Here is a 27,980-nt window from a genome sequence, read left to right as displayed (position 1 = left end):
GAGGGGTTGGGGAATACCCAGAACTGGCATCATCAGGGAAGGCTTCCTACAACAGCTGGGCCTTCATCCCTGCTGGGGTTTTGATTCACAGGTCTAGGTTCAAATCCCAGTTTTGCCTGGGTGGCTTTGGACAGGTCACGTAGCTGCCCTAAGCACCTTTCCCGGTATCTGTCAGCGTCTAAGATCCCTCCTGCTCTGTATTTATGAGCCCCTGAGCAGAAATAGATAAGCAGAGAAGGTAGACGAGGAAGGCCACACTGCTCAGGGGCCCAAGCAAAGCTATTGCAGTGGGAGCGAGTGGCGTTTCTAGGGGCCCAGGTGGGGAGGGAGGAGGCCGCCTTGGCCAGAGAAGAAGGCAGACAGGTTAAGAAAGAGGCAGAGAACATCAAATAGAAAGCAGAGGCCCCTGGAAGTAGGGCAGAGGGGACCCGCCTTGGGGCTCTGCTGGGAGGTGCTCCCCTCTCTCTTGGTCTGATCCATCCCAGTCTAGGAAGGCCAGTACTTATCTTATCTGTAAAGAAGGTGGGACAGGTGGGAGCCCAGAGAGGTAAAGGGACGTGCCCAGCATTACACTGCTAGTGCGTGGCAGAGCCAGGACAGCACGCTGCGCCAGGGCCATCTGAGAAGCACTCCAGAAAGGGAAGAGGTAGCAAGAGCTCTGGAGTGCTCAAGAGCAGAGGTCAGAGCTGGGCCTGCGGACCACTCCAAACCTACCCCAGATCCTTGTGAACCAGATCCGAGTGTTGAACAAAAGAAATGCAAATACAGTGCAGCCTAGATAATGTTAGCTTGAGGTTCTCCCAGTGACCCTTTCTAGTCTCCGATACAGGGCGAGGTGTGGGCAAGCCTTAGTTCCCTCGCCCTGAGCGTGCTTTGGGGGAAAACATGGGCACTAGATGCGTCTGAGGCTGCCCGACTGGAGCCACAGCCCTGTGGAAGGGGGATGTGAGGAGAATGAGCACCTTAACTGACTGCCTGTCTGTCTTCCTCGACACCCAAGGTATCTGGTCACCGAAGGGCAGATCTTCATCCTCTTCATCTTCACCTATTTTGCTATGATGGCCTTCGTGATGCACCAGAAGCGGAAGCGCCTCTACCTAGATAGCAACGGACTCTTCCTCTTCTACACCTTCTTCTTTACGCTTCTATTCGTGGCCCTGTGGGTGCTCTGGCTGTGGAACGATCACACGCTCAGGAAGAAATACCCAGGAGTCATCTACATTCCAGAACCATGGGCCTTCTACACCCTCCACATCAGCAAGCACCCCTGAGCTCCTCAGGGCCCACAGCCAAGAGGGTTTTCTTGGGAGGGATTGTGTGTGGGCAGTCTGTTGGGAAGAAGCCACCCCATTCCCTACCTCTCCCCTGTGCCCTTCCTCTCCCCACCACCTAAGTGGGCTTGTGGTGTGTGTGTGTATTGTTAGGGATCTACATTTTGTTTTGGTCTTTTCAGGCTTGGGTTTAGTATTAGGAAACACATCACAGTGCTGAGAATGGGCCTTGTAGAATGATTTGTGTCCCACGTTGTGATTATAAAAATCAGCCAGGTAGGGACTCTTGGCCAGAGGCAGCTTGATGTAGAGGGGTTGGAGGAACCCTCGTTTCCAGAGCCATTATCCTTTTGCTGTGCCTCATCAGGTCTGGACCTAAGGGCTTCAGAACATCCTCTCCAGAGGCTCTTGTTGCCCCGGACAGATAGGAGAGAGAGAGGACTAGTCAAAACTGGGCTGGGGCTGGGAGGGAGCCATCCTGAGTCTGAAAGAGCTGGTCTGGCATGGATGAGAAAAGAGGAGGGATGAGGTCTTAGCCCCTGTCAGAGAGGAGTGTTTGCTTGGGCCCATGGCTCATTTCCAGAAATCTTGACTTAGTCTTTTATGCTGGGAACTGGGCAGTGTGCCAGCTCCAAATGACCCATGAGCCATTTCTCTCCCAGGGATCCAGCTCTTCCCTGGGTGGGGTAGTGGGTAGTCGGGGTGAAGAGGGCTTGATAGAGCTGCTCCTCAACCCCATCAGTGTCTGAGTATTGTAATATATATATTTTTTAATCTCGATGGACTTCTGAATTAGCAGAAGAGTTTCCAGTGCCTCGTGGTGTGGGGGTGTCCCTGGGTTCTTGAAGGCTCTCCCAGGTCCTGCTGTACTAGTAGGGTGGCCTGTGGGCCGTAGTCTGAGGACCAGCCAGCCTAAGCCTAGAGGGGACACATAGCCAGAAGGCCATTCAGCAGCTAGTTCATCTTTTGGCCACAGCTACTTGTAAATACAGTCTACTAAGATGTGAAAGGGGTAAAGTGTGGGAATGAATGAAGTGCCCATGCCAGTGACATCTCATATCTTTGGAAGCCAGTCATCTGAGTTCCAGGAAAACAAGTGGACCTGCCTGGCAGAGCTTAGGAGACCTCAGGGTTAACCTAGAAACTTTGGGACTGCTGCATCGTCTAGGGACAGCCAAAGGCACAGGGTCCTCCCTAGGGTCCGGGCAAGGAGGGGAATTAACCCTTCTTTCCCCCTCTCTTCCATGGAAGCCAGTCTTGATTCTTTTACTGGAGAAAAGTGGGGTACACCCTCTTTGGCCTAAGCCAAACTTGAAATGGAATGTTTAATCTAAAGACTCAAAGCTCTCTCACTCCTTGGGGAAGTTGGGGTAGAGGTGGAGGAGGAAGAAACCTTCCTAGGAAGCATTTAGGCAGCTATGCATCATCCCGAGAAGTGGGAGAGAGGGAATGAGGGAGAAGAGATTTCATTCTTAGAAGGGGTGGCTTTTCAGCTAAAGTGGGGGGGGCTTTCTTCCCTTCCCCCCACCCTCATCACCTCCCAAATACTGCTTCTAGCTCTGGCCCATTCTCTGGGCTGTGCACAAAGTGATCCACTGAGTGGCCTCAAGCTTCTTCCCTGGGAAGGAAGGATCCCTCCTAATCAGTCAAGCTCTACCATGACCTGTTCTTCCCAATCAAGACAAGGTCCTGTCCCAGATGCTGCAAGGGCTTTCCCTCCCTCTTCTACTCAGGTGATCCATGCCCTGTCAGGGTTCCCTTTACCACCTGGCATATCTGGGCCTCCATCCTGGAGGATTCCTTCTCTGTAGACTCACTGCCCTGTCCCTAATTGTAAATATTTTGGCAGCCATGGCTGCAGTCAACGGGAGTCTAAATAAATGTGTATTTGAGTGAGGCCCAGGAAGACCGGCTTTTCTTTCTCTGAGATCTCAGAATGGTTGGGAAGGGCTCCCTGCCTGTGGCACCCCCCCCCCCCCCACAAGGGGAAAATACTAGGGAACATACTTCATTCTACAATCCTAAAACAGTCTCTGCTGTCTCCATTGGTCCGTTCAGGGGAGAACCCAGGATTATCCTCTTCTTAGTCATTCAGATACAGCCCAGGGACCCCAAGACCATACTGAAAAACACAAAGGTGTCCTGCTTGTGCTGGCCTAGCAGTAGGACTGGCTCTACTCTCAGGGAAAGCAGAAGGGATTTGATGCATGTTTTGCAGAAAGGGTTTGTATGGGTTCTGTGCTGCTGAAATAATACAAGGCCTGGAGCCACTGGGTAGAGAAACTGGTCTGGAGGTGGGAGATCCTGGGGTCAAATCTGGACAAGTCACTTCATCATTGCCTAGCCCTTCCTGCTCTTCTGTCTTGGAACACTTCCATTCCTGGCCTCCCGAGGGCAAGCCCCCCTCCACTGTGAAGGGCCAGGGCTGGAGGAGTCTGGGATTGTGGGGAGACACCCCTCAGCCTGGAGGCGCTCTGAAGTTACTGGCTGCCGGGAGAGATCAGTGTTGCTCCAAGGGACTCAAAGCCAGCAGGGTTTTTGATAGACGACCACCGTTGAGGAAAAGCAGCCTCGGGGCAGAGCCAAGAACACCTGGATTCAAATTCTACCTCTGCCAAACTGAGACACCAACCTGACCACAGCCTCCCTGGCTCAAGGCTGCATGGCAGGGAAGGTGCCCGATTTAATGCCCTGCAGGAGTTTCCTCGCCTAGACCAGAGTATCGGAAGCTGGAGGGGCCCCTCCATTCACACTAAATCTGTGATCCTGCGGGCATCTAGGCCAACCCCTAGAGCACACGTGAGGAAACTGAGGCCTGACCTTGAGGTCAGAAGACCCAGGATCCAAGCCTTTGGCCGCCCACCAGCAAGTCACCTGTCTGAGTTGAACAATTTCCTGTCCTTCCAATGGAATTGTTTGAACAAAACCTTTTCCTTATAAACTGTAAAGCACTATAAAAATGTGGGTCATTAAAGTTTGTACAATAGCACTCACTAACTCATGGTCTTCATAGTCACCCTGTAAGCTAAGTGCTGTTTTTAACCCTTACACCTTCTTCTGTTCTAGAGTTGTTACTAAGTATGGATTTCAAAGCGGGAAGGTAGGTCCAGGCATCTGAGGTTAAGTGACTTGCCTACGATCACACTGCTAGGAAGTGTGTCTGAGGTCAGATTTGAACCCCAAATCTCCAGGCCTGTCCTCATTCCACTGAGCCACCTTGCTAAGTGCTACTTTTAATCCCCATTGCACATATGTAGCTCAAGTCAAAATTTGAACTCGGGTCTTTATTCAAAGCCAAAGCACTCTTAATTTTTCTGTTCTCGCCCAACTTCACAAAGCTGGGGCTCGGACCCAGGTCTCATTGATGTGGGTATATGAGTCAGAGGAAGGAGTGTGAAGGAATGCCACTTCCTCTGTTTTGTTTTAAACCCTCACCTTCCATCTTAGAATCAATACTGTGTATGGGCTCTAAGTCAGAAGAGCAGTAAGGGCTAGGCAATGGGGGTCAAGTGACTTGCCCAGGGTCATGCAGCTGGGAAGTGTCTGAGGCCAGATTGGAACCCAGGACCTCCTGGCGTTAAGCCTGGCTCTCCATCCAGGGAGCCACCCAGCTGCCCCCTTCTCAACTCTTCACTCCCCCTCACTCCAGCCCATGGTGAGATCCTCCAATCCCAGGATCTCTGCCCTCCCCCCTTCTGGGCCCACCAGCCTTCTATGGGGTCTCCCTGCTTGGAGCTCACCAATGTGGGTGGTTCCCCATCGGCTTTAGAACCCAACAGGGCTCCATGTTTGTCCTCTCACGTTTTCTAGTGTGGTGTGCGCCATTACGGATCCAGGTGTGCGTGGGTGTGCTTCCCGTGGGGATGGAGGGGGAACCCTGGGGAGCCGCAGCAAAGGGCCCGGGAGCTCCCTCCACTCGGAGCAAAGACCTGGAAGTGGGAAAAGTCCATGAGGGGATGGACCTCATGCCAGAAAACAGACCTCCTCTCATCTGAGCTGCCCAGCCATCCCGGCATCCTGCAGCTCCTTTTACAGGAGGAAGCCTTTCCGGACCTCTTTGTCCCCCCAAACCCTTCTCTTGGAGTTGATATCAGTGCCAGGCAGAATTTATTTTTAAACCCTCACCTTCCGTCTTGGAGTCAATACTGTGCATTAATTCCAAGGCAGAAGAGCGGTAAGGGCTAGGCAATGGGGGTCAAGTGACTCGCCCAGGGTCACCCAGCTGGGAAGTGTCTGGGTCCAGATTTGAACCCAGGACCTCCCGTCTCCGGGTCTGGTTCTCCAAGGCTGCCCCGTATCTCATCCCAAGAAGCCTTTGCATAGGCCCTGGAGAGCTGGCATCATCCTGCTGGGGGGTTACGGACACTTCCCCACGTTGCAGTGGGCTCCCAGGCTAGCAGGAAGGAAAACCCAACACCACCTTTGTGATCACTGAGAGGAGCTCAGTTCTAGGGAAGGTCCAGAGGCGCCTGGACAGGGGTTCGAGGCAGTCCAAGGGAGGATGGGGGATAGTTCTCATAGGAGAAGCCCCAACCCTACCCTTTCATATAGGTTTACCTCACTTTTCCTTAAAAGGTTTTGAGGAGGCAGCTGGGTGGCTCAGTGGATGGAGTCAGGCCCAGGGATGGGAGGTCCTGGATTCGAATCTGGCCGCTGACACTTCGCCCCCACTGCCTCCCTGCCTAGCCCTTACCGCTCTTCTGCCTTAGAACCCCTAGGCAGGATTGAGTTTAAGACGGAAGGGAAGGCTTTAAACAAAATATTGAGACGTTCCTCAAAATGACCTGATGTGTCCTGACACACAAGTACCCGAACTTTACAAAGACGACTTTTCTGATCCTCACAACAGCCCTGGGAAGGAGGTGCTCTTATTTTTACAGATGAGGAAACGGAGGCACACCAGTCCCATAGCTAGAAAATAACGGAGGCTGGATTTGAACTCGAGTCCCAGCGCTCTAGACTCGGAGCCACCCGGCCGGCTCAGGGCATCGAAGGCTCCATGAGAGCGGGGCAGCAGGGAGGCCTCAGGCCGGGTCCTGGCTCAGCATCCTCCCACTAGGGACCCGCTCTCCGGTCACGGCCCCTTCCAGGCTCCATCCTGACTCAGCAGGGGCCTGGCGTGTCCCCGCCAGCCCGGAACAACTTGGGGGTGGCGTTTTGGTGGTTTTAAAGGATGAGCACAGGAATGCCAGGCACAGAGGGACAACGCTTGGCACGTTTGGGGAGGAGGAGAGTCCTGGTCCAGCCGCAGCACAGACTGAAGAAGAGGAGAGCGATGGAGCTGCACGAATTGTCTGGCTCTGATCGAGGCAAGAGTAGGGAATAAAGTACGCCGGGGGGTCCAGGAAGTCCTGAGTTCAAATCCGGCCCCCCCACGTGCCCACTACCTAGGATCTGGAGGAGCCCTCAATGCTTCTCGGCCTCCGGGTCTTCCTCCCTGGAGTAGACGGCAGCTTCCTCCTCCGCCTGTTTGGGGGCTGCCATGAGGGAACGCGTGTAAAGGGCTCTACAAACGTTAACGCCTGCAGGGATGGTGCCCATGATTAGTACTAAATGCCGGGTAAATGCTCTTAAATGCTGGTCGAGCAAGTGATGGGGGCCACTAAGGAAGTGCCACGGGCGGGTCCCGGGGGGCAGACTAGAAAGGAGGGACGATCCGCAGCGAGCAGGCACGTACTGTAGGCTGGACACTGCAGTATGGAATGGGGGCACCACCAAGTAAGAACTGCCTGTGGGTTAAGTGTAGATGGAGAGACAGACCGACCGGGAGAGACACGCAGACATCGAGACAGACACGGGAGCCGCCAGCCTGGGTGTCCTGTGTCTGTGCATGCACATCCAAACATACGTGCAGACATGCGTGCAGACGCCCAGCTGATCTGGACCCAGGCCGTTTCCAGGCTGACGGCTCCTGTTCACACGCTGAATGCTGCAGCCACACGACACATCTAGATGACTGTTTCGTGCACCCACGTATAGGAACTGGCGCAAGCAAGCCTATACACATGTACATTGTACATACAGACGTGTGTATGTTCTGGTCCCCGTGGATTTACATGCATGTACGCACAACCTATAGGAAATAAATGCAGAGAAGATGGAAGATAACCTTTGAGAGGATGCCTCCAACAGCTGGGGAAGGAGGGAGGGCAGGGAGCGGAGATGAGTCTTGAAGGAAGTCAGAGCTTCTACATTCAGAGGGTGGGAGGGGGAGTGTTCCAGCCCTGGGGAACAGCCAGTCCCAGGGCAAAGAAAGAAGAGGCAATGCCAGGTTTGAGGAGCAGCAGGGAGGCCGGGGTGGCCCACTCATCAGGTGGGGGTGGGGGAAGCAGAGAGAGGACAGGATGTGAGCTTTAAATGTCAAAGGACTTTTTGTGCTATTGCCTTCCTTCCTTCTTCCCTCCCTCCTTCCTTCCTTCTTTCCTTCCTCCTTTTCTTCCTTCCTCCCTTCCTCTTTCCTTCCTCTCTCTCCCTCCTCCCTCCCAACCTTCTTTCTTTCTTTAAAAACCCTTTCCTTTGGTCTTAGAATCTGTACTAAGTATCTGTTCTGAGGCAAAAAAAAAAAAAAAAAGCAGGAAGGGCTAGGTAATTAAGTAACTTGACCATCTAGGTCTTAACCTGTAGGAACTTCCAAGGTGAGATTTGAATCCAGGACCTCCCATCTGCAGTCCTTGCTCTCTATTCCCCGAGCACCTTGCTGCCCCTTATTGCATTTCTATAGTATTCTCTTTTCCACGCTGGTCTAGACAAATATTTCAGATATTTGGTAACTGTCCATAAGAAGTAAAGTTGAAGAAAGAAGTTTTAAAAATAGCGTTTGAAGTTCCAACCGCCCTGTAAGGGGGATAACGTAGCTAAATCTTTGCCAAATAAGGGATCTCGAGGCTGGGTAAGTGGGTGGCAGCAGGGGCCCTCTTCTTGCTACCCCAGCATTACAAGCAGGATTTAGACAGCTAAAGCACTTCCCTCCTTACCATCCCATTTGAGCTCAGAGGCTCATAAATCTAGAGTTGCAGAGCCGGCAGAGATGCTGGAAGTTGATTCATTTGTCCAAGATCACTTCAGTGGCAATCATCAGAGACAGGATTTGAAATCCAGCTCTCTGCTTAGAGTAGGTGCTTAATCCAAGTTCCCTCTCTGATCCCCAGACCCACAAAGAAGCAGCCAGCATCTTCCCAGGCTGCAGCCTCCCTTTCCTTTGGGGCTCTGGGTCAGGATGGGTGAAATAAGTCCATCATAAACCATGTCTACTCTGTTTTCCCGGGATCTCTTGGGGCTGGGCCATCAGGATGGGCTGAGACTATTGATTTCATCAGCATACGGGATTCCCAAACTCCTTCTAACAGGGCAGGGCTGTATCTGGAACCCGTAGCCCTAGAAAACTGGCCAGGGCAACGGTGGGGTTGAGTACCTTGCCATGGGTCACACAGCCAGGATAGCTCATGGGTGGGACTTGAACCCAGGACTTAGTCTGCTATGCAATGCTGCCTCCCCACCGCTGACAGCAAACAATGAGTCCCAAGATCATCTGGGTTCTCATCTCTGCTGCCTTGTGCTGAGTGCTCAGGAACATTAGTCTGTGCAAGACAAAATTAGATTTACCTGTTGCTATAAGACATGACTTAATTAGAGGGCTCCTGGCTTCTCTTCTCTATTACCCACACCCCATTCCCTTTACTAGTATAAATAATTGAGAGCGCCAGTGTTACTGATAGCACCCCCTTTACAGGCTCAGCCCAGCCTGTTTGAGTGAACAACGACCTCATTTGCCTCTTGGCTACCTTGAAGTCCTAGCTAAAAAAATCCCACCTTCTAGAGAAACCATTTCCCCATCCCCCTTAATTCTAGTATCTTCTTTCTGTTCATGCTTTTAAAAATATATGTATAAGTTTTATATTGATGAATTTTGTTTATATTTTAATTTTTATGTTACTATTTATAAATTGTATATTTATTTTAATTTTATGAGTTTTATATTTATACATTATATTTATTTTTATATTTGTGTTTCATATTTACACTTATACATTCTATATTTCTCTTTCGTTATCTTACCGGCAGTTAGAGGCTCCGAGTCAGAAAGATTCATCTTCCCGAGTTCAAATCCAGCCTCAGCCTCTGGCTGTATGACCCTGCCTGAGACTTAACTCAGTTTCCTCATCTGTCCAATGAGCTGGAGAAGGAGATGACAAACCACTCCAGTATCTCTGCCAAGGACACCCCCAAATGGGGTCTTGACTAAGAGTTGTTTGCACGCGGATCCCTCTATTAGATGATACACTAATGCGAGCAGGGATGGCCTTCACTTCTCAGGGGTTTAAGCCCAGTGCCTGGCACACAGTAGGCCCGTAACAAATGTGTAGATGACTCTTAGTTTGTACCAAAGTTCTGACCCATTACCGTATGTGGGGTGGCTCCCTGGTCGAGGAAGTGGCTTAGGACAATACAGGGACGTGAGGGGACCCATGTGGCAGGGTCTGGGGCTAAGGGAGGGAGGGGGAGACCTGAGCAGGGTCGTCTGAGAAAGCATCTGAAATTGTTCCAGGAACCTGGGTTCGAGTTTCCGTTCGAGGCCAATTTGCAGAAAGACGATTCCTTCCCGGCATGTGGGGGCTCCTCAGACCACGGAGGAGGCGACGCCTCCTCCAAGATCTTCCGGGTCACAATCTGGTCCCCCTCCTCCCCCCACCTGACGCCGGGGTCAGGAGAGGGCACGCTCTGCGCCCACCCTCTCGGTCTTAAAGGGGCCGGCCCCGGCTCGATGGCGTCACGTCCCTTTATAACCCCAGACCACACTCCATTGGCCCGCTGACGGCGGATCACCTTCTTTCCGGGCCTGTATTTTCTGATTCCCAAATGAGGGCCAATGGCCTTAGTGGTGAAAAACACAGAATGTCTGAAATCCGAACTGCGCACAGGAAAGATGGTTCCGGGGAAATGGGGGAGGGGTGAGGGTGGGACCTTGCACCGTCCCCACAGTTCCCAAGCTCGGTCCGCGGGGATTCCATCTCGGCCACAAACCCCTTGGAAGGACCAGTGAGTTCAGAGGGGGCAGAGCCATCCTTCCCTGCATTTCCCCATTCAGGGCTCGCTTACCGGATGAATTCGCCCTTACGAGTTAGTCTTTGGGTGGATAGAGCCTTGCATTTGGAGTCAGCCAGACCTGAGCTCAGAACCGCCTTAGCCCTCTACTAGCAAACCACTGAAGCTCTATTTGCCTTGGAAGCAGCTAAGTGGTTCATTTAGTCCTGTTGCCTCAGTTTCCTCATCTGCAAAATGAGCCGGAAAAGGAAATGGCAAAAGCTCCAGTATCTTTGCAAAAAAAAAAAATCCCAAGGGGCAGCTGGGTGGCCAGTGGATTGAGAGCCAGGCCTAGAGATGGGAGGTCCCGGGTTCAAATGTGATCTCAGATACTTCCTAGCTGAGTGACCCTGGGCAAGTCAGTTAGCTCCCTTTGCTTATCCCTTACTGTTCTTCTGCCTTGGAATTATATACACAGTATTGATTTTAAGACAGAAGGTTAGGGTTAAAAAAAATCCCAAATGGGGTCACCAAGAGTAAGACGTGACTGCACAGCAGAGTCTTCACTCACTGGAGCCCTTGCCCCATCCTACCTTTCTCCCCTTCCACATGCCCAAGGCTCCCACGTCCACAGGCAGAGGGAAGATTGCCCTTTCTTACAGAGGGTGACTAAAGCCCACAGAGGTCAAGTGACTCACCTAAGGTCTCACCGTACATGACGCTTCTGCCTCCAGGTCCACTGCTCTTCTGTATGGCACACTGCCTTCCTTCCTAGCAAGAGTACAGGAAAGACTGTCAAGGACGGACCCTTTGGGAGCTATTTGTTATCCAGGTTGGGGATTATTCAGATCATTTCGTTTCTCCAAGCAAAGGGAGACATCTCTCCTGTCTTCCTTAGCTCGTCGCTAAGACTGTTCATTTTGGAATATCTGTGGACTTTCCCCATTTATTCTGACCCTCCACGCCTACCCCATACCCACCAATCCCCAAAGAAGGATGCCATCTAGATGAGAATGTAAGACAAAAGAGCTTCGTGCAAAGCCCTCTCGCCCAGTTGCCGTCAAAAGGTGACCGTCTCTGGCCAAAAATCAAGTCTGACGAGACAGTGGCCCCTTTGCCAGGGGCGCTGCCAGGGCCCGAGAGACCCTGGCCGTGTCGGTCTCCCCAGGAGCCCCCGCCTAGCCGCCGGGCCACGTTCTCAGCCATTTTCCTAGAAACCTTCCTTTCCGCATGTGGCCCCTTCCTGGGCAGACGGGCAGCTGCTGCCACAAGCTGGAATCCGACCCTGCGTACAGTGGAGCCCGGCTGCCGTGGCAGCTGGTATTTATTACCATCCCTCCCCACCCCACGCTGGCAGTGGCCGGACTTTAGCACTGAGTCCACAGGAAGGGAAGTAACGGAGGCAGGGCATCTCCAGAGTCCAGGGAGCGCTCAGATCCAGAGGGAGGAAAGCATGGTGAGTGAGCGCAGCGGGCCGGGGACAGGGAAGAGGAGCCGCAGCCCTTAACTCTCTCTCTCTCTGCCGCAGGCCAAGTTTCTGTCCCAGGATCAAATTCATGGTAAGTACAGCTCGCTTTTTAATGATCAGGAGCACCAGTTCGAGGCCTTCTGGTAAAAGCCAGCCTCCTGGATAGTTCTGCCTGATTGATTACAGCTGCTCGGGCCCTTGAGGGGGGCTGTGTAAGGGCCTGGGGGTCCTCCGGCGGGCTGGGGGGGGGGGCAGGCCCAGGCCTGGCTCTGGCAGGGCTCTCCCCTGCTTCCTTCTTTTTAATAAACCAGTTGAAGATACTTAGTCAAAATGAGAGATGTTGAGAACCAAGGGAAGTTTGATGCCTGCAGTTCTTGCCACTTTAGACTCTCATATAGTCCAGTTCCCTTCCTTTATGAGGAAATGTAAGCCCAGAGAATGGAAGTGACTTGTCTAAGGTCATGCATGCTGCAAGCTCAAAGTAGAACAGATACTAGCTTCATGGTATGGTCTTTCTCTCTCTCACTCTCTTTTTTTAACCCTGACCTTCCATCTTGGAGTCAATACTGTGTATGGGTTCCAAGGCAGAAGAGCAGTAACGGCAAGGCAATGGGAGCTAAGTGACTGGTCCAGGGGCACATAGCTAGGAAGTGTCTGAGGCCACGTTTGAACCCAGGACCTCCCATCTCTAGGCCTGGCTCTCCATTCACTGAGCTACCCAGCTGCCCCCTCTTTCCTCTCTTTTTAAAATCTCTACTTTCTGTCTTAATGATACTCTAAGAGGAAGGACAAGGGCTAGGCAAGCAAGGCCAAGTGACAGCGCCAGGGTCACACTGCTAGGAAGTGTCTGAGGGCAAATCTGAACCTGGGACCTCCTGCCTCCAGGTCTACTTCTCTACCCCCAATAGTAGGGTCTAAGATGCGTCCCGCCCGCAAATGAAAGGAGGACCATTTGTACATTTCCTACCTCTCTCCCGTGGGCAAAGGGTGGGGGAGGGGGGAGAACGCGAAGGAATCGCAGGCTTTTTGCCCGCTCCCACCCCGGGGCCGCTTCTCTCTCCCCAAATAGCAAGGCTAGGAAGGAGCCCCTCCTCGCGTCCCCCAGCCACAGGGGAGCGGTCTGGGGGGCCGCTTCAGGCTCTCCGCCCTCCCCGCAAGGCCGCCCATCCACCCTCTTCATCCCAACCCCACATGACAGCGGGCGACAGGAATTCAGACCATTAATTCCTGCTCCCTGAGCGGAGCGTCCTCAGACCGAATGAGGCTTCGGCAGGAAATGAAGATGTCACGTCCGATTTCTTGACGTTCCACTTAAAGCCTCCAGGCCCATCCCCCCCTGCTCCCCACGACGTGTCTCCTCTAATTAGCCCGCCGCTCAGCCCCTCTGGCCCCCAGCCCTCTCTCCCACAATCCTCCCGCCACGCAGCTCCTCCACCCCGGACCGGGGAGACTCGGGAGCCTGCGCCCGGGCGACGGGGGAAGTTGGAGGCGAGAGCAGCAGGCCCCTCCCCCAGCGCTCGTCTGTTTACCGAAAGGCAGCTAATTGACTTTGAACGCCGCCCACCCGGCCTTTCATTAGTATTCCGGGCTGTAGCCCTACACACACCAATGTTTCCAAAGCTTTCCCCCGCTAGAGATCCTTTGGCTCTCTGATGGATGTTCCGAGGCTGAGGAACTCCATAGTTCATTAATTAGGAAACATTAAGAGGCCTCCGGCTCCCTCGTAGCCACCGTGCTCCGTCCTCTCTTCCCCGCCCCCCCCCCAGCCTGGGGCGTGCTCCCCGCCGGGGCCGGGCGCCGTCTGAGGGGGTCATTGGGACGGGCCTGACCCGAGGGGCTAAAGATGACGGTGGGCCGGCTGAAGAGTCCCGAGACCAAGAAACTTTGGAAGCGAAGGTTCGAGGCTCTGGGACTGACCTCCAAGGGAAGGGAAGACAAAGGAATGTATCCGCCATCAGCGAGCGGAAGAGAGGCCGGGTCCCGCGGGAACGTGTCCCTCCTGTGGAGGCGATGACCTCCAAGCTCAGACCTAAAGAGGAACCTCCTAGAAAGCGAGCTGCGCCAGCTCCCAGAGATCCAGGGAAGATCGAGGCTGGGACTGCACTCGACACCAGTTCAAATGCCATTTCAGACCCTTACCAGCTGGGTGATCTTGGCAAGCCACCTAACGGCTGCTGTCTGCCTCAGTTTCCCCAATTGTTAAGCGGCCATAATAACAGCACTTCTCAGCCAGGGTTGTGGTGAGGAACACATGAAGAGAAATATTTTAACAGTGTGGGGCACCCCCTAGGTGCTATAGAAATGCTGTTCTGAGTATTTTAGTCTAAGCCCCTCCTTTATGGAGACTTCGGTGAAATGACTTGTCTGGAGGTTAGGAACAAAAAAAAGCAGAACTTGGGTTTGAGTCCCAAATCCAGCGTTCTTTTCCCCAAAGCACTCTTTCTGGCTTAAGGCAGGGGGGCCTCTACAGGGGGAAGAGGCCTCTGAGGAAGGTTGTGGAGTGCTTTTATTTATGTTTAACTTTTTTAAAAATTTAAATCGCTCTCCCCACAAGTGGGTGTGAAGAACAGAAAAGCAAAAGGCTTTTAATAGATATATAAAAACGGACAGCTGGGTGGTTCAGTGGATCAAGAGCCTAATAGATAGAGATGGGAGTTCAAATCTAGCCTCGGACACGTCCTAGTTGTGTGGCCCTGGACAAGTCACTTAACCCCCTTGGCCGGGCCCTTACCCCAGTACCCACAGTACTGATTCCCAGGCGGAAGGTAAAGGTTTAAAAAAAACAAGACACAACCAGAAATACATAATCAAGTCAAACAATTCCCCCCCTTGGCCCGAGGTCTCTCGCTATCCTGGTTCATTATCGGTCTTCCGGAATCAGGGGCGTCACTGCGGCGATCAGAGAGGGGGCTTAGGGCTCTCGAAGTTGTTTTCACAGGGGCTGTTCGTGTACACATGGTTTCCCTGCTTCCGCTCACTTGAATGGAGTGGTTTAAACACGGGGCAATGACTTTTTGTAATAGTAAGAATCCCGCTTCCAATCCAGGAGGGACATAAAACATACACAAATGACTTCAAACATGGGGGGGAGGGGCAGCTACTGTGATTCAGTGGAGAGGGCGCTAGATCTGGAAAAGGAAGATCCTGGGTTCCCACGTGGCCTCACACGTCCCGGCTCTGTGACCCTGGGCAAGTCACTTGACTCCAGTTGCCCAGCGCTCTTCTGTTCTAAGGCAGAAGGTAAGAGTTTGAAACGAATCAGGCAAAATGGGACGATAGGAGCAAGGCTGAGGGGACTCTATGTTATTTTTTTAACCCTTACTTTCTATCCTAGTGACAAAGACGGAAGGGTGAGGGCCAGGCAGAGCCGGTTCTATGCCTTACCTGCCCCGGGTCATCCAACGGGGAAGGGTCTGAAGGCAGCTTCGAAGCAGGGCTGTCCTGACTCCGGGGCCACCTTGCTACCCCCCACCAGGGCTTCTCTAAGAAGAGCCAGGCGGGGCATTTGGGGGGATGCGGGCCGGACGCCCCCTCGGGCTGCCCTAGGGCAGATCGCGCCCAAGCCCTGGCCCGAGAAGCGGACCTGTTCCCGCGGGGCGGGCGGGGTGTTTCGGGGTGGCTCGGCTCCCCGCTGCTCCGTGGCCCACGGGCGGGGAGGCTGCCTTTCCTTCCCAAGCCCTGCGAAGGATGACGGACTCTTGCCTTTGTCTCCGTCCCCTCGCGGAGCCAGAGTTCAAGGAATGCTTCTCCCTGTACGACAAGGGACAGCGAGGGCGAATAAAAGCCAACGACCTCCTCGTGGTGATGCGGTGCCTGGGGGCCAGCCCGACCCCGGGAGAAGTGGGACGACACCTGCTGAATCACAAACTAGGTAAGGCAGCTGGAGCCGGGGGGCTCCGGGGGGAGCCGAGCAGGGGTTATTAAGTAAGAAGCAGCCACAGCTGTCAGCCCGGTGGGGAAGCTGAGGCAGTGCCGGGGGAGGACCACGGAGGAGGCGGAATAGAGGCCGCCAGGAGCAGCCTGGGAGGGGGAGAAGTAGAGGCCGAGGGAGCGGGGCGGAGGAGCGGCCCCGAGCCATGCCCTCCCTCGGCCCCCCAAAGTCCTACGTGGAGGCAGGGAGAACCCCGTATGAAATAAAAGACCATCAGCCCCACGCTCTTGTGAGGGGAGAGAGGCCTCCGAGGGAGAAATGATAGCCGCTGGAGGCGGGGGCGGCATCTGCCATCTACACTTAAGCATCCTGGGGAAAGGGTTAGCCGGCTGGAGATGACTGGAGCCAGGAAAACCCTGAGGCCCAGGTTCCCTTTTCTTTATCCAAGTGTTCTTCCTTATAAACGGAACAATTCCGGACAAATATAAACATTTCCATACACGAAGGACAAGAAAAGGATTGTATCTGAAACCATGACCTTCGGTTAGTTTATTTTTAATTAAATTAAATTTTTCTTTTCCCTTAATTTTCTTTCCTTCCAATTCTATTCCTTCCCTCTCCCGTCAAGGAAAACCAAAACCTTGGACCTTCTTTGTGATTAACTTAACAATTACAGACAAACATATACAATTCCACTAACAAAGAGCCATGACCTTTGTTTAGTTAATTTGTTGATTGATTAAAAAAAATTTTTTTTAAACCCTTCCCTTCACTGGGATAAGGTAGTCAGGGTTAAGTGACTTGCTCAGGGTGTTTATTTTTTATTAAATTAAAAAAATGTATAACCGTTACCTTTTTTTCTTAGAATAATTACACCTAGCTACCCCTACACCCCATTTTTTTAAACCCTTACCTTCTGTCTCAGAATCAATACTGTGTACTGGTTCCAAGGCAGAAGCTGTAAGGGCTAGGCAATAGGGGTTAAGTGACTTGCCCAGGGTCACACAGCTGGGAAGGGTCTGAGGTTAAATTTGAACTCAGGTCCTCCCACCTCTGTGCCTGACTCTCAATCTACTGAGTAACTTAGTTGCCTCCTACATTTCTTTCAATTAATAAAAACTTAGTTTTCTTTCCTTCCTATCTCTATTCCATACCCAAAGAAAACAAAAACAAAACCTCCTGATGTTTCTTGTTAGAAACTTAACAGTTATGGACAAATATGAACATTTTCATATACAAAGAACAAAAAAGAGGATTGTATATGAAAACCAAACCTTCTATTTGTTAAATTACTTTAAAAAATAATAATTTAATTTTCTCTCTTTCTTACCTCCTTTCCCTTCCTCATTATCAAAGAAAACAAAACCAAAAAACCCCTTCAGTGGGAAGCATGTTTCACCAGTGGTTCTCTAGAATCTTGGGAATCACTGTATTGATCAGAGTTTTGAAGTTGTTCAAAGTTACTTGTCTTTTGGGAGGTTTTTTATTATTGTATAAGTTATTTTCCTGGTTCTGCTCACTTCATTTTGCCTCAGTTCATAAAAGTCTTCCCAGGCATCTATCTCTTTCATCATCTTTTTTCTTTCCTTTTCTTTCCTTCCTTCCTTCCTTCCTTCCTTCCTTCCTTCCTTCCTTCCTTCCTTCCTTCCTTCCTTCCTTCCTTCCTTCCTTCCTTCCTTCCTTCCTTCCTTCCTTCCTTCCTTCCTTCCTTCCTTTCTTCCTTCCTTCCTTCCTTTCTTCCTTTCTCTTTTCCTTCTCTCTCTTCATTCTAAATGAACCCTTACTTTCCATCTTGGAATCAGTGTTGTTGTATATTGGTTTCAAGACAGAAGAATGGTAAGGACTAGGCAATGGGGCTAAGTGACTTGGCCAAGGTCATACAGCTAGAAAGTGTCTGAGGACAGATATGAACCTCTGATTGAGCTCTCAATCCAACGAGTCACCTAGCTGCCCACTAAGTACCTATGTCTTAGTTATTAGGTAAGAGGCAGCTAGCTTCAGTGGATCTGGAAGTCTTGGATCAAATCCTGCTTCTGACACAAGCATGATTTGGGGCAGATTACTTAACCTCTCAGTATTCCAGGCCATTGAAACCATGAATTATAGAATCATTGGAAATCTGAATTTGGGAGAGGAGCTTTTCTCACTGAGAGTTTATGCTGATGAAATCGCACATGCAGACAACCAAGAAATGGATCAGTCCTAGTGCAAGGTGCTTGAGATATCAGGATGAGAAAATAACAGAATCCCTCCCCTCAAGCAGCTCAATGCATCTGGAAGGATTCAAGTACTCCACATAAGCAACCTCTTAAAGCTGATGTGAAGGACATCTTGTATGACTAGGTCGATGGTGGCCTGAAAAGAATAATTCAATAATTGATGTGTGCCTAGCAGCAGCTGATGGGAGAGTAGATAGAGCTCTGAGTCTGAAGCCCAAAAAGACTCAAGTTCAAATCTGCCATCAGACACTAGCTGTGTGACCCTGGGCAAGTCACTTAATCTCTGCCTCAATTTCCTCCCCTGTAAAATGGGTATAATAATGAGGTCATATTTGTAAAAAGCGCTTCGCATCTAGTGGGCATGATAGAAATATTTCCTTCTCTCCCCCTTTAAAGTCTGCAATGTGTATGTTTCACACATATTACCTAATCTGAGCTTCCTAAGATAACTTTGTAAAGAAGGTACTACAGATATTATCCTCAATTTACAGAGGAGGAAATTAAGTTCCTAGAGGATAAGTAATTTGCTCATGGTCAAATCTCTATTAAGTTATGAATTTTGTGCTGTAAGGGATTTTCTACCATCAACTCTGAATTTTACAAGTGAGGAAAATGGAATTAAGTATGAAAGTATCAAAGTAAGTATGAAAGTAATTAAGTATTAAGTATCAAAGGTGGGGATTCAAACTGTGGCCCTCTGACTTCAAATCCTGTAGCCTTTTGGTGTTGTGGGGCACTAGATTTCCTGTTTCCAATTTAAGATTTGAGCCCTGGTCATCCTGACTCCAAATTCAACATTCTGTCCATTGCACTGTACTGAAAATGCCCCCAAACTGTAACTCAGGAGTGATGGTATGACGGAAGTGTTTGTGTGAGAGAGACAGAAAGACAGACAGATCCAACTCACCAGTGGCTGACCCTGGACTGAAAGTCCTAACTCCCTGCTTTGCAGAAAGGGTTCTCTTCCAAGCCCCAGAGTGCTGGTAGGAATGGGTCTTCTTTTCCATTTTTGTTTTGGAGTTTCTTGTTCCAAGAGATGAAGAATGTCTTTGTTATTTTCTAACTTTTTGTCCTTTCACAGAAAGTCAGTCTGCAAAAAACTCTGCTCCTTCAGCCACACTCAGGTGTTTCTTTTTTTTAAATGTTTTAAAAATTAAAATCCTATATATTGATTCCAAGGCAGAAGGACTAGGCTCTGGGGGTGAAGTGACTTTCCCAGGGTCACACAGCTAGGAAGCATCTGAGTTCAAATTTGAAATCAGGACCTTCTGTCTCTAGGCCTGGCTTTCAATCCACTGAGCTACTAGGGTGGATTAATCAGAGCTTTGCTTCAGAGCATCAGAATTTAGAAATCATGAATTGTTTTTAGGATCCACTGGCTCATAATGATTAATTCCCTGGAATCTTATGTTGTGCTTTTTTTCCCAGGCAGTTCCCTGGAGTCATCTCCCTTCTCACCAACCTTTTACCTTTTGTTCCAGGCATTAACATTGCTAATTATAGTTCTGAGTTCAGATTTACCTATATAACCCTGGAAAATAATTTAATATTGGTTATTTCATAAATATTAATCTTTTAATATGTCTGGACCTCCATTTCCCCATATATAAAGTAAGGATACTGAACTTATTTTCTCCAAGTCCCTTCCATCTCTAAATATTATGAATCCCCTCATTTTGCAGAAATCCAAGAACAGAGACTTACCCCAAGTCTCACAGTTAGAAAGGAGCAAAGCTGGGACTTGGATCTTCTGACTCCAAGATTCATTCCATTGCGCCATCTTTCCTTCAGTCCATAGGGAATGCAACTATAGAAAAACTGAAAAGGCAGGTCCCTCTTTTTGGGGGGTCTTGTCCTAAATTGATTTGATACTTAATTCCTCATTAGCCACTCTCAGATCTCCTGGAGCAAACTCTCCTCCTTATCCCTTGTGAATTTCCAGATAGAAATTCAGAACTGGATTTTTCCACCTTCCTTACCATCATGCATAAGCAAATGCAACAGGAAGAGCCACAAAAAGAAATTCTGTTGGCCATGTTGATGACTGATAAAGAGAAGAAGGGGTACATCACTGCAGAAGAGCTGAGATCCAAACTCACTAAAATGGGGGAACGACTGACCAACAAGGAAGGTAAGGGACTTCTGTATGTGGCCAAAATTCAGTGACCAGCCCCAGGTCCCATGAACAGCACAGGATGAGTGGCCATTAGCTCTTGCCTATTTCTGCTGCTAAACGCAGGGGTGAGAACTGGCCTGCTCCTGGCTGGACTGAATGGATCCTTCCAGCACTTATGATCCTTCTCAATTCTTTACTTATCATCTCCTCCCAATATTATTGATTAGAGGTATCTGACTCTTTCTGACCCCATTTGGGGTTTTCATGACAAAGATACTGGAGTGCTTTGCCATTTCTTTCTCTAGTTCATTTTATAGATGAGGAAACTGAGGCCAATAGGGTTAAGTGACTTACCCAGGATAACACAGGTGGTGTCTGAGGACACATTTGAACTCAAGTCTGGTCTTCCTGACTTTACTTGCTAGTTTCACTAACCAGAAGGGAGGAGTTATGGAAATGAAACCATAAAATTACAACAAGAATATTCATAGGAGCAGTTTGTATTATAAACACCCAGTCAAAACAGAACTCCAGGACAAAGCTCTGTAATTGAATTCAAAGGAATTTCCTATTTTTTTTTTTATTATTACAAACACAGTGTATGGAAACTGGAAGGGCTACAAATATCTCAAACTTAAACGCACTTAAGAGTTTCTCTCTAATTCTGACCAACAGAGGAAAGCAGGAAATGGCTCCCTCGGTTCTGGGGGGCAATATGGTCAGAAGAGTATTAAACTGGGAATCAGAGATCTGGATTGGAGTCTTGTTGGGGAAGATTGGATAAGTTATTTAAACTCCATATTTCAGTTCCTTCCATCCATCCCTCCCTCCCTCCCTTCCTTCCTTCCTTCCTTCCTTCCTTCCTGCCTTCCTTCCTTCCTTCCTTCCTTCCTTCCTTCCTTCCTTCCTTCCTTCCTTCCTTCCTTCCTTCCTCCCTCCCTTCATCCTTCCTTCCTCCCTCCCTTCCTCTCTCTTTCTCTCTTTTGCCTTGCCTTCTCCTCTCCTCTCCTCTCCTCTCCTCTCCTCTCCTCTCCTCTCCTCTCCTCTCCTCTTTTTTCCTTTCCTTTCTTTCCTAGTAACAACTTTAGAAAGGCAAGGGTGAAGCAAACAAGGTTAAGTGACTTGCCCAGGGTCACACAGCTAGGAAGTATCTGAAGTCAAATTTGAACCCTGATTCCAGACCTGGCCCTCTATCCTCTGTGTCACCCAGCAGCTTCTCTTCTGTTCCTTTATAAAATAAGGTCGTTGGACTGTTGTTCAGTTGTGTCTGACTCTTTTTTACCCCATTTGGGGGTTCTTGGCAGAAATACTGGAATGGTTTATCATTTCCTTCTCTAGCTCATTTTACACTTTAGGAAACTGAGGCCAACAGGGTTAAGTGACACGCCCAGGATCTATCCTGGTATTCTGTCCATCTGGACACCTAGCTGCCCCCCGCATGATGAGATGATGTCTAAGGGACTTTTCTACCTTTAAAGTTCTATGAATTTAAAATACGCTTTTTAAAAATTACTAATTTTGGATAAGAAATTGAACTCATTCTAAGAAGGGGCAAAAAGTCAGGCATCACTTGAAATGTTTTAAAGCCTTGGGTCAGACTCAGTGGTCCCTGTCAGTACTCCGGGGAATCTGCTCTTCCCAGAATACCGTACTCTGCTCAGGAAGGCACCCAACCTGCGGAGGACTTTTCCTCAGGTCCGTCCTGGTTCTAGCAGCGCTCTTGGGAGTGTGGCCTTTGCTCCTTGACAGCTAGAAAAGCAAATATCGAGGAGTAATCTGCTTATAACACCCACACAATTTCCAGGGAAATGCAGTATGTCAGGAATGCACAGGAGGACTCCACTGCTTGAAAGCCTTCCAGATCAGCAGGCTCACAGCCAACTTTGCTGCCTCCTAAGAACTTCCTTTTATTTGAGAAACCCGAGCCTCCTCGGGCTTGACTCCAACACAAAGCCTTGGAGTAGAACAAAGCCCCGGCCCCAGACTGAAGCGCTCTCCTAGCTGTCCTTAGAGCCGCCCTTCCCCCACCCCCATCGCCAAGGTCCTCCCCGGCCCCCTCCCGTGCTGGGGATCCGGAGACTGGGAGCTGGGGGGGGAGGGATCCAGCTTCCTTTCTGTCTCTTCGAGCCAGGGGCCCCCCTCCGGAGCGTTACCTGACCGCCTCAACCCGAGCAGTTCAGGTTTCCTCCGAGATGACAACCAAATCCCAGAGCTCCGGGCGCAAACCTGGGAATCATTTTCCTTCCTATTAATTGGTGAATTCCTTTTCTTTCAGGCCCCTCCAGAAAACTCAGCTGCTATTTAGTGAAAACGCAATCGAGGCAACTGAAAATTCGGGGGCCGGGGGTGGGGGGGGCGGAGGGAGGAGAAGGTGGGGGGCGAATCTACTTGCTAGCCAAAATGGATTCGGATTAAAAAAATGAGTCAAACTAGACCCTTTTGGAGGGAGGCTTCTTTATATCCCCAGCTTTTGGCACAATGCTTAGCGAATGGTAGGTGCCTCATAAGTAAATGTTGATTTGACTTGCCTTGTCAGAGAGATCACAACAGTAAAGACATTCAATTTAATTAAAAGATTAAAAAAAAATAACTACTTTCCCTTCCTTCCTTCCTTTTTTCCTTCATTCCGTCCTTCTTTCTTTCTTTCTCTCTCCTTCCTTTCTCCTTATCTTTCTCCCTTTCTTCTGTTCTCCCTTCCTTTCTTTTCCTTCCTTCCTTTCTCCCTTTCTTTTTTCCTTTCATCCTTTCTCCTTATTTCTTTCTCTTTTTCTTCCTTCCTTTTTCTTTCCCTTCCTTTCTTTTTTCCTTCCTTTATTTCTCTCTTTCTCTTTTTCTTCTTTCCTTTTATTCCTTTCTCTTCCTTCCTTCCTTCCTTCCTTCCTTCCTTCCTTCCTTCCTTCCTTCCTTCCTTCCTTCCTTCCTTCCTTCCTTCCTTCCTTCCTTCCTTCCTTCCTTCCTTCCTTCCTTCCTTCCTTCCTTTCCTTCTCTCTCTTCATTCTAAATGAACCCTTACTTTCCATCTTGGAATCAGTGTTGTTGTATATTGGTTTCAAGACAGAAGAATGGTAAGGACTAGGCAATGGGGCTAAGTGACTTGGCCAAGGTCATACAGCTAGAAAGTGTCTGAGGACAGATATGAACCTCTGATTGAGCTCTCAATCCAACGAGTCACCTAGCTGCCCACTAAGTACCTATGTCTTAGTTATTAGGTAAGAGGCAGCTAGCTTCAGTGGATCTGGAAGTCTTAGATCAAATCCTGCTTCTGACACAAGCATGATTTGGGGCAGATTACTTAACCTCTCAGTATTCCAGGCCATTGAAACCATGAATTATAGAATCATTGGAAATCTGAATTTGGGAGAGGAGCTTTTCTCACTGAGAGTTTATGCTGATGAAATCGCACATGCAGACAACCAAGAAATGGATCAGTCCTAGTGCAAGGTGCTTGAGATATCAGGATGAGAAAATAACAGAATCCCTCCCCTCAAGCAGCTTATGACTAGGATAAAAATAAATGTGCTATGTTTGTAGTAATGGTGGAACAGATGGGTATGAGAGATTTGAGAAGGGAGGAAACACTCCCCCCTGAGGCATCTGGAAAGGCTTCATGGAAGATGGACCTGGACCTGAGATGGGAAGAAAGGGGTTTTCAACAAGCAATGACCGACAAGGAGACTGAACCAGGGACAGGAGGTGGTCCTCACAAATTCAGAGAGGCAAGAGAGAGTGGGGTGAGATTGGAGACTGGCTGGGAACAGCAGCTTGGAACCTCTAACACCAAATCAAGAGACTTGTATTTTAAGCTGCAGGCAATGAGGACCCCGGGAGCTTTTTTAAGAGAGGGAGTTTCCTGGTCAGACCTGCATTAGGAAGGTCATTTTGGCAGTAGTCTTGAAGGCTGAATTGGAGCAAGGATAGACATGTTTGGATGGTAGATGGGGATTTTTGCGTTTTTCAGGGAGAGGCTCCTTTATCTTCATGAAGGCCTCCTGCACTCCAGAGACTTCTGGGAGGCCTCCCACCTTTAAATTCTCATCACCTTCCCAGGAAGTGGTTTTGAGAATTTTGTGGATTTCTTTTGGGGGGGGGAGTTGTTTTGCATGGGGGGGTCTGGGTAGGTAAAAGGGAATAAGGATTAATATTACCTCAGAGTTAGAAGAGACCCCTCTGATGTCATCTGGTCCCACCAAGCTAGATAGGGATAGAATCTCCTCTGCTATTGTGCTGAAGAGTGATCGCCCATCTTCTGCCCAAAGACCTCCAGTAAAGGAAAGGAACACTGATGGGACAGGACGATGGAGCCAGAGATGAACCTCTCCCATGTCAGGATTTTGCCTAAAACTCATTCTATCTCTAATGCTCTTTTCCTCCCCTTTGTTGCCATGTCATAGACAAATATCCTTATGAATGACTTTTAAAAAAGCCTTTACTTTGTCTTAGTGACAACTCTGAGACAGAAGGGCAAGGGCTAAGCAAACAGGGTTAAATGACTCACTAAGGGTCCCATAGCTAGCAAATGTGTGAATGATTCTTTTTTTTTTAAACCAAGGTGTAGGCAATTGGGGCTAAATGACTTGCCCAGGGTCACACAACTAGGCAGCATCTGAGGCCAAACTTGAACCCAGGTCCTCCTGACTCTATGTCTACCTCTCTATCTGCTGAGTCACCTAGCTGCATCTCTCCTTCCTTTTTCAATACAGTAACCAGCAAGACTGTGACTGATCCAACATCTGGATCTTTTTTTCCCAGGTTTGGAGGGACCCTTCTAGGTCCTTTATCTGTCAAGCATTGTTGTGGATGGAGATCCAGTCTTCAACCCAAAGTTCTGGCTTGTCACAGGAGGGCTGTGTGACTCTGGGCAAGTCATGTACCTTCTTAGTGCTTCTAGGCCTCCCTAAGACTGTAATGAAGCCACAGGCCTGGTTCCAAAAATATATATGGAGAGTTAGCAAGTGGGCCACTGTTATTCTCCTAATTCATGTGTTTAATGGCCTGTATCTAAAGCAAACAACACATGCCACCAAACGCACATACATCTATCATTGGTTTAGCCAGCAAAGAAAACAATAGTGTTCCCAAGGAGCAAGGAGGACGGATGTTATTTCCTCCTGCTGCGAGGCAGAGGAGGACACGAGAACCTGCCCATCCAGGTACTGAACGATTTTTTTTCCTCTTTCAGAACTTGAGTAGCTAATCAGTGTAGCTTGAAGGCTCTTCCAAAGCCTGGGACTGGCCTACTTCAGGACCTCCATTCTTTACCGATCTTCAGATTAGGGACAGGAAATCATTACTGAGCATGACCCGAATTCTACCCAGATGGTACCGTCAGGCACTAGCACGATGCTGGAAAATCGTGTTTCCCATTAAAATGGGCATGAGGGAGTCTCCTGCTGGCAGCCTTCATCTTGCTAGAAAGTGACTCAGAGCCCCCAGCAGCAGAGAGATCTGATGTTCAGGGACGACATACTGGGATGCTTCCAACTAGCCGGCTGTTTCGTAGGAAACTTCTCGGTGAAGGAAGATAAATTACCGTCTCCTCAACTTCCTAAAAATACCCAGAACTACTATTACGAGATACCAGCTTGGGCACTGAGCATAATAATTACACTTTGGGGAGGGATGGCTGAACAGAGAATCACAGGACATTTTCTAACTGCCCTGAATAATACGTGCATTCAGTGGCTCTGTCCCAGATCATTTCATATGGGAGGTGACAATGTTCATATCCTCGTGTAAAGCCTTTGGAAGCTGAATCCTCTGAAAAGTCCAGAATAAAATCTTAAACTATCCAACATTGGGTGAGGAGAGGCTGCCTTCACATGGGATCCATTAACTTACTTAATAATTGTATTTCGATATAACTGATTTCCTTTGCGATTCTGAATCTTTCATTTTATGCATCGAGAAATATTCCAAGAAGGGGTCCGAGGGTTTCACCAAACTGCCAAAGGGGTCTGTGACTTACAAAAAAGATTAAGAACCCCTGCTTTAGAACAAAAGCTGAAAACGAGGTGGGGAAAGACGTCTAAAAGGGCAAGTTGAGGTGATGTCCTGGAAGAGTTGGTATAGGATGAAAAGGTTTACTGGTGAGTCTGCATGGACAAACCAGGATTTTGCTCAGGCATCTAGAACCAGAAGAAACACTGGAAAAAAGAATTAAAAAACCCTAACTCAAATAATTATAGTTTTATGTTTGTGGTTTATAGAAAGCAGATTCATTTCAGTTCTAGTTTTTTAATTAAAAATAGAGGAAATATTATAAAAAAGAAAGACAAGATGACCTAAGCACTAAATATCTTATTGGTATTGTGAAATAAGAACAAGGAAGAAAAAGGGTTTTTTTGTTTTGTTTTTTGTCTCCACACTGTCTACATCAAGGTCAATGTGATTCCAGCTTAGGGATAGGGATATAGTAGGTGTTCAATATATGTTTTTTAAACTGAATCCCAAAGCCAGAGAATCCTGAAAAGGCTGGGCCAATCCTGGGTTCAAAATTTTCAGGGTAAGGTTGGAGTGAGACCAAGGTTCTAATTCATGTCACTTTCCTCCTCTTCCCCACTTTCCAAAACCCTTAGAAAGCGTTTGGGAATAGCCTAAATTAAGACTAAAACTAAAGAAGCGGAAATCTAAAGCCACACTCAGTGAGAGCAGAGGGAAAATTGACTGAGCTCCCAGAGTGTAGGATCTGACGGAGCAAACACTCCTCTTGTCCACTTGCCACTCACAATCCTTCTTGCTCCCGTCAATGTATGGAAATACTATACACTCATGGTGTCCTAAGATTCTTTAGGGACCCCTTTCTGAAAAGAGCATCATGCCATGCATACAACACTGAAGCTGAACTCATAAATTAATGTGATTCATTCTAGTGGATGATCTCCTGAGAGAAGCTAATATTGGTCCAAATGGCAAAGTGAAATACAACGAATTTATCCAAAAGATCACCCGTCCTGCGCCAGATTACTGAACTGGGTATGTATGGAACAAAGAGGAGGTTGAAATATGAAATCTTTGGATCCTGGATTGGATTTTCATAAAATGCATCCCTTTTACTCTAGGGAGAATGGCGCTGTCATACCTAGACCGCTACGTCGTGTCCCCGCTGCACACAACTTTTCCGGAGTAATACGAATAAAATTGCTTTTGACAGCACCATGACCTTACTGAATGAGTCCGCTTAAATGGGGCCACCTAACGAACGACCACAAAGCACAGCAACTATCTTCCAAACAAAAGAAAAAAATCATTGCTACTCCAGCATTAAGAGAAAATATTCTTGGGGAGGGGGGCGGCTGTGGAACAGAGCTGGTTATGTATTTCCAGTTCCTGTCTTGGGTACCGTGATTCTAGAATATTCCTCAACAAAAGAGTCACCGATCTGGAAAATAAAGTGTTCCAGTTAAGTTGATGTCCTAAGGTTTCTGCTCGAGCTAGAACATGCTAAAAATCCATGGACGTCCTACAGAGCTCCTGTCGCTACCCGCTAGCAGGAGGCGTGGGCTTTGGCAACCGAACGTTTCCTTAGCCAAGACGTTCCTTTAGATCCCAAGAACTTTTCATCGCCGAGGACTTGAGTTCCTCTCTCCTCCCCTCTTCTCCTTGTTAAGGCTAAGCTGTGCCTTGGCCGGAGCCCCCTTAGGGAGCCCGTGCCTCCATCCTTCTCTCTTACTGCCCCTTACCCACCTGCGACGGACCCCTTCCCTCGCGTCTTAAGCTCTCTCCTCCTTTCCCAGAGGCTTGTAAAGAGATAAGGCACGTGCTCTGCCTCCCACCGACCCACTTCTCAAGCCCTCGGCTGGCTTCGCGTGCCACAGCTCCACTGAAGCTGTACGACCCTACCCAGCTCAGTGGTCCAATTCTGACCTATCCTAGTCTTCCTCTTCCCTGACTTTCTTGAGCTTCCGGCACGATTTTTGATCCTCCCCCTATGGATGCTCTTTTCCCACTTGGCATTCAAGACTTTGCTTTCTCCTGCCTATAGGAATGCTTCTGCATCTCTTTGGGTGGGATTATC

General features: G+C 49.1%; 2 protein-coding genes across 7 annotated transcripts in view; both read left to right on the top strand.

Moving 5' to 3' along the window:
• CLN6 (CLN6 transmembrane ER protein) overlaps positions 1 to 4,260 on the top strand; it is a 39,618-nt gene extending 35,358 nt beyond the window's left edge. The window contains exon 7 of the mRNA XM_003339996.4: positions 1,001 to 4,260. Within this exon, the coding sequence (XP_003340044.2) occupies positions 1,001 to 1,271 (271 nt within the window). The 3' untranslated portion in view covers positions 1,272 to 4,260. The remainder of the gene's footprint in view (positions 1 to 1,000) is intronic.
• Positions 4,261 to 10,253: 5,993 nt separating this feature from the next.
• Positions 10,254 to 27,129, top strand: CALML4 (calmodulin like 4). 6 transcript variants are annotated; one of them, XM_007479622.3, is made up of 6 exons: positions 11,636 to 11,748; positions 11,821 to 11,851; positions 15,491 to 15,631; positions 19,793 to 19,981; positions 26,836 to 26,938; positions 27,025 to 27,129. In XM_007479622.3, the coding sequence occupies exons 1-5, from the start codon at positions 11,746 to 11,748 to the stop codon at positions 26,931 to 26,933; spliced, it is 462 nt and encodes a 153-aa protein (XP_007479684.1). In that variant the 5' UTR covers positions 11,636 to 11,745; the 3' UTR covers positions 26,934 to 26,938; positions 27,025 to 27,129. The 6 variants fall into 6 exon arrangements, with proteins under 6 accessions (XP_056664717.1, XP_007479684.1, XP_056664711.1 ...); XM_056808739.1 differs by lacking the exons at positions 11,636 to 11,748; positions 26,836 to 26,938; positions 27,025 to 27,129 and adding exons at positions 10,254 to 10,307; positions 22,242 to 22,396; XM_056808733.1 differs by lacking the exons at positions 26,836 to 26,938; positions 27,025 to 27,129 and adding an exon at positions 22,242 to 22,396.
• Positions 27,130 to 27,980: the final 851 nt, after the last annotated feature.

This window comes from Monodelphis domestica, chromosome 1 (assembly GCF_027887165.1).
Source record: "Monodelphis domestica isolate mMonDom1 chromosome 1, mMonDom1.pri, whole genome shotgun sequence".
Lineage (NCBI taxonomy): Eukaryota > Metazoa > Chordata > Mammalia > Didelphimorphia > Didelphidae > Monodelphis > Monodelphis domestica.
The sequence above is the reverse complement of the archived record's forward strand: the minus strand, read 5'-3'. Positions and strand labels throughout refer to the sequence as shown.

Coding starts and splice junctions, on each gene's coding strand:
- CALML4 (XM_056808720.1), top strand. CDS start 14,829: ATGACTTCAAACATGGGGGGGAGGGGCAGCTACTGTGATTCAGTGGAG. Junction 15,001..15,490: donor CTTCTGTTCTAAGGCAGAAG/GTAAGAGTTTGA, acceptor TCGCGGAGCCAG/AGTTCAAGGAATGCTTCTCC. Junction 15,632..19,792: donor CCTGCTGAATCACAAACTAG/GTAAGGCAGCTG, acceptor GTGAATTTCCAG/ATAGAAATTCAGAACTGGAT.